This window comes from Lotus japonicus, chromosome 2 (assembly GCF_012489685.1).
Source record: "Lotus japonicus ecotype B-129 chromosome 2, LjGifu_v1.2".
NCBI classification, from domain to species: Eukaryota; Viridiplantae; Streptophyta; class Magnoliopsida; order Fabales; family Fabaceae; genus Lotus; species Lotus japonicus.
Window position 1 is genome coordinate 2,574,533 of NC_080042.1, and position 3,203 is coordinate 2,577,735.

Sequence of the window (3,203 nt, forward strand, 5' to 3'; positions counted from 1 at the left end):
GTTGAACGTCACAAAGTCCACAAAAGCACTTCCGGAAAGAATATTCAAGGAATCAAATCTTACCAGAATAAACAAACAGAACCAAGTAAAACGTAAATTCAAACTTGTGATAGACTTGGTTCACACGTTATCAATCTTGTTGCTTCAACCAAGATTGAAAACAAACAATCCTTCAGAAGATACTAAAGTCTCAAAACGCACAACATTGACTAAGTCTTCTGAACTACCACACAATCAGCAGCCAACCAAACATCTCAGTTTCAAAGGTTGAAACATCAACATACACGCTACTACCACATGCTGCTCTAGATGTTGAAACATATGGTTGAACATCATACACAAATATCGTACTACATGTTTTGAGCAAAATGCAGCCAATCATAAGAACTACCATCTCCCCCTTTGGCAAATTTTGACTAAAACATGAACAGGAGGCCAGGCACGCAACACAACAGAACCATCAACATCACTTATTAACTAGCATATAAACAACAAACACCATTTGATGAACTGAACACAATACTGAAACTGAACACAATACTGAAACTGAGTCTGAAAAACAAAGTACACAACAGAACCATTCTCCCCCTTATTAGCAGAATTTGTCAAAGGGTGCATAGAAACAACCCAGGTCAACAAAATTGTACAACCAAATCGTATGAAAGAAGAACAAATACACTAATCACTAGCATTAGTGTCATCATCAGAAGTACCAGCATCATTCTGAGCACCAGCATCCATATTGTCCTCATGAATCATCTTCCCTTTGGTCAGCTCCACGATGAGACTATCCACATTCTTCTTCCTCAAGGTACAGCTAGAAATTGTGTCCTGAAGCATCTTGGACACCGCCATAAGCTCATCAAGAAGAGTACCAGGAGTCTTCTGAGAGGAGGAACCCTCCCCCTGAGTCATCTCAGCCAAACCAGCAACATCACGAACATGAGCACCAACTAGCAGCCTGTAATTAACAGTGAGAGGACTAGCTTTCTTGCTAGGGAACTCATCAGCAATGACAATTTGAGGATGTTGACTCAAAATAATCTCAGATATTAAACAAGGAAAACCAATATGTATCTTGACAGCAAAGGTATCAGCATGCTTCATGGTTTGATCAAAGACATATGCTCCAAAATAAAATTTAGCCTTAGTACCAATCAGATAAATTAATTTGGCCAAACCTGAAGAAACATTGAGGTGTGTGTGGTGGGAGCCCAATTTGCAGCACCTATGCGATTCAAAATAGCATCCTTCACACTGAAATGTGCAGCAGACAACAAACCTTTGACAGGCCACTCCTTAACTTGACCAGCTGTGAGTTCAGTAGTGATAGCACTCAAAGATATATCTTCACTAACAGTGTCATCAATGCTCCTGCCCAAAAACTTATTGATAATCTCTGGAGAGAAATTTACACATCTACCTCACACAAAGACCTTCCTGAAATCAGAATGCCCAGACACAGTACAATTTGTAGTCACATTGACAATGAATTATTTTACCAACTTGTCATAGGACCTGCCTATCTCAGTAATAGTTTTCATCAAACCAGCAGCCTCAAGCAATTCCATAATTTCTTGACAATTCAGAATCTCACCATTCAATTCCCTCTCTTGAGCAATCCTGCGATGAAAAACATACTTCCACTTACCTACATTTTCTTCAGAATGAAAGGAAATGTTGTCCAAGGGAGCAGCAGGTACATTTTCTTGAATTCTCTTCCCAATCTTGCGTTTTCTAGCAGCTGTACCAGTGTCAGGCATATACAACCCCACAGTTGGAGTCTCATCATCATCAATATTAACATTAACATCTTGAAGCTTTCTCTTGATGGTCTTCAGAATTGGAGTGTCATCATCAATCACAATTACCTTCTTACTCTTCTTGTTCTCACTCTGTCCCAAACCCAACTGTTTTCCAGAAGAACGAGTAGAGTACTTCCTAACAATCTTCTTCTTTTGTCGTTTAAGAGTAGCAGTTGCAGAGGCACCAAGAGTGCTGATTAACACATCCTCTGTCGTTGGTTCTTCATCTTCACCCACATCACCCTCTATATGCACATCTTCATCAACTGAAGGAGTAGGATTTTGAATAATTACCTCTTCAGAGACATTTAGATTGGAGTCAAGTTGAGAAGAGAACAACACCTCAGATGCATGAGTCTTCTCTGGATGTGCAGAAATCACATCTTCAAGATGGTCAGAGTCCTTGTTGAGATCAGCATCAACACCCGGGCTTGATGGATTGTCGCTCGGTGGTGGAACAATTGGATCCACATTTGCATGTGAGGTTTCCATGATGGGAGTTTCCAGAACCTCAGAGACAAGGAGAGAAAAATTATCATCTTCCTTACTCAGGTTAATTCCATCATCGGAAATCACGTCAAGGGTAGGCTCAGAGCCTTCAGCCACAAAATTCTTCTTTGCTTTGGACGAAACCGACTTGGATCTTGCCTTCTTCTTCTTCTTCTTTTTGCTTTTGTCAGAGGAGGTGTGTGAGACCCAAGTTTTTAAGCTTAGAATAAATTAATGAAATTCTTATTCACGATTATGTTCGATGTATCGTGAAGGAAAACCTGAACAAGTGTTTATCGAATGGAATGAATTTATGATGGAGAAAGTTCAGGAAAAGGCTAAGGATATTATTAAAGTCGATAAAAGTTATAGCGTGAGTCTTATTCGCTTACGCCTAGGGCAAGAGCGTTAGTAAACGACTAATTTACTCTTAAAGCACTATAGGAATTAATTCCAAAAATCTTCTGAGAGATATAAGAATTTCTCTTATTTATTTCCATGACAAGTCTTTCGACACAAAACCCTGGAATGTATGAACGTCCGATTCCAATTCTCGGAAGTTTGCCGAAACTGAATCCCTGATAGCTCAAGAACCTTAAAATAAACTGTCGATGAAGACTTTTTCTATTCGGAGCTTCAAACGAAGATTTCACATGTGTGTATCGATTTCTTTCGATGTTTCTAATATTTCTTCAGAAGGAAGTTTTCTCATCCGACATCAACTGCAAAAAGTAACTTTTCAGGTTAAATGGATTAACACCGTTAGTGAATCGTTTGCTTAAGTTCCAAGAACCCTGTTTCGAGTTCTGAATTTCTGTCGCCAGATTCTATCTTATAATTCAAAGAGGAACACGCCGGAAAAATCGGAATCGCGAAATTTTCATTTTCCCGCGTTTTCCATCTTCTATA

General features: G+C 39.3%; 1 protein-coding gene across 1 annotated transcript; it reads right to left on the minus strand.

The window, feature by feature from the left end:
• Positions 1-678: 678 nt before the first annotated feature.
• LOC130735245 (uncharacterized) lies at positions 679-2,297 on the minus strand. The gene is made up of 3 exons (XM_057587321.1): positions 1,507-2,297; positions 1,182-1,374; positions 679-1,101 (listed from the first exon to the last, which is right to left on the minus strand). Exons 1-3 carry the CDS (start codon positions 2,295-2,297, stop codon positions 679-681), a joined length of 1,407 nt encoding a protein of 468 aa, XP_057443304.1.
• Positions 2,298-3,203: the final 906 nt, after the last annotated feature.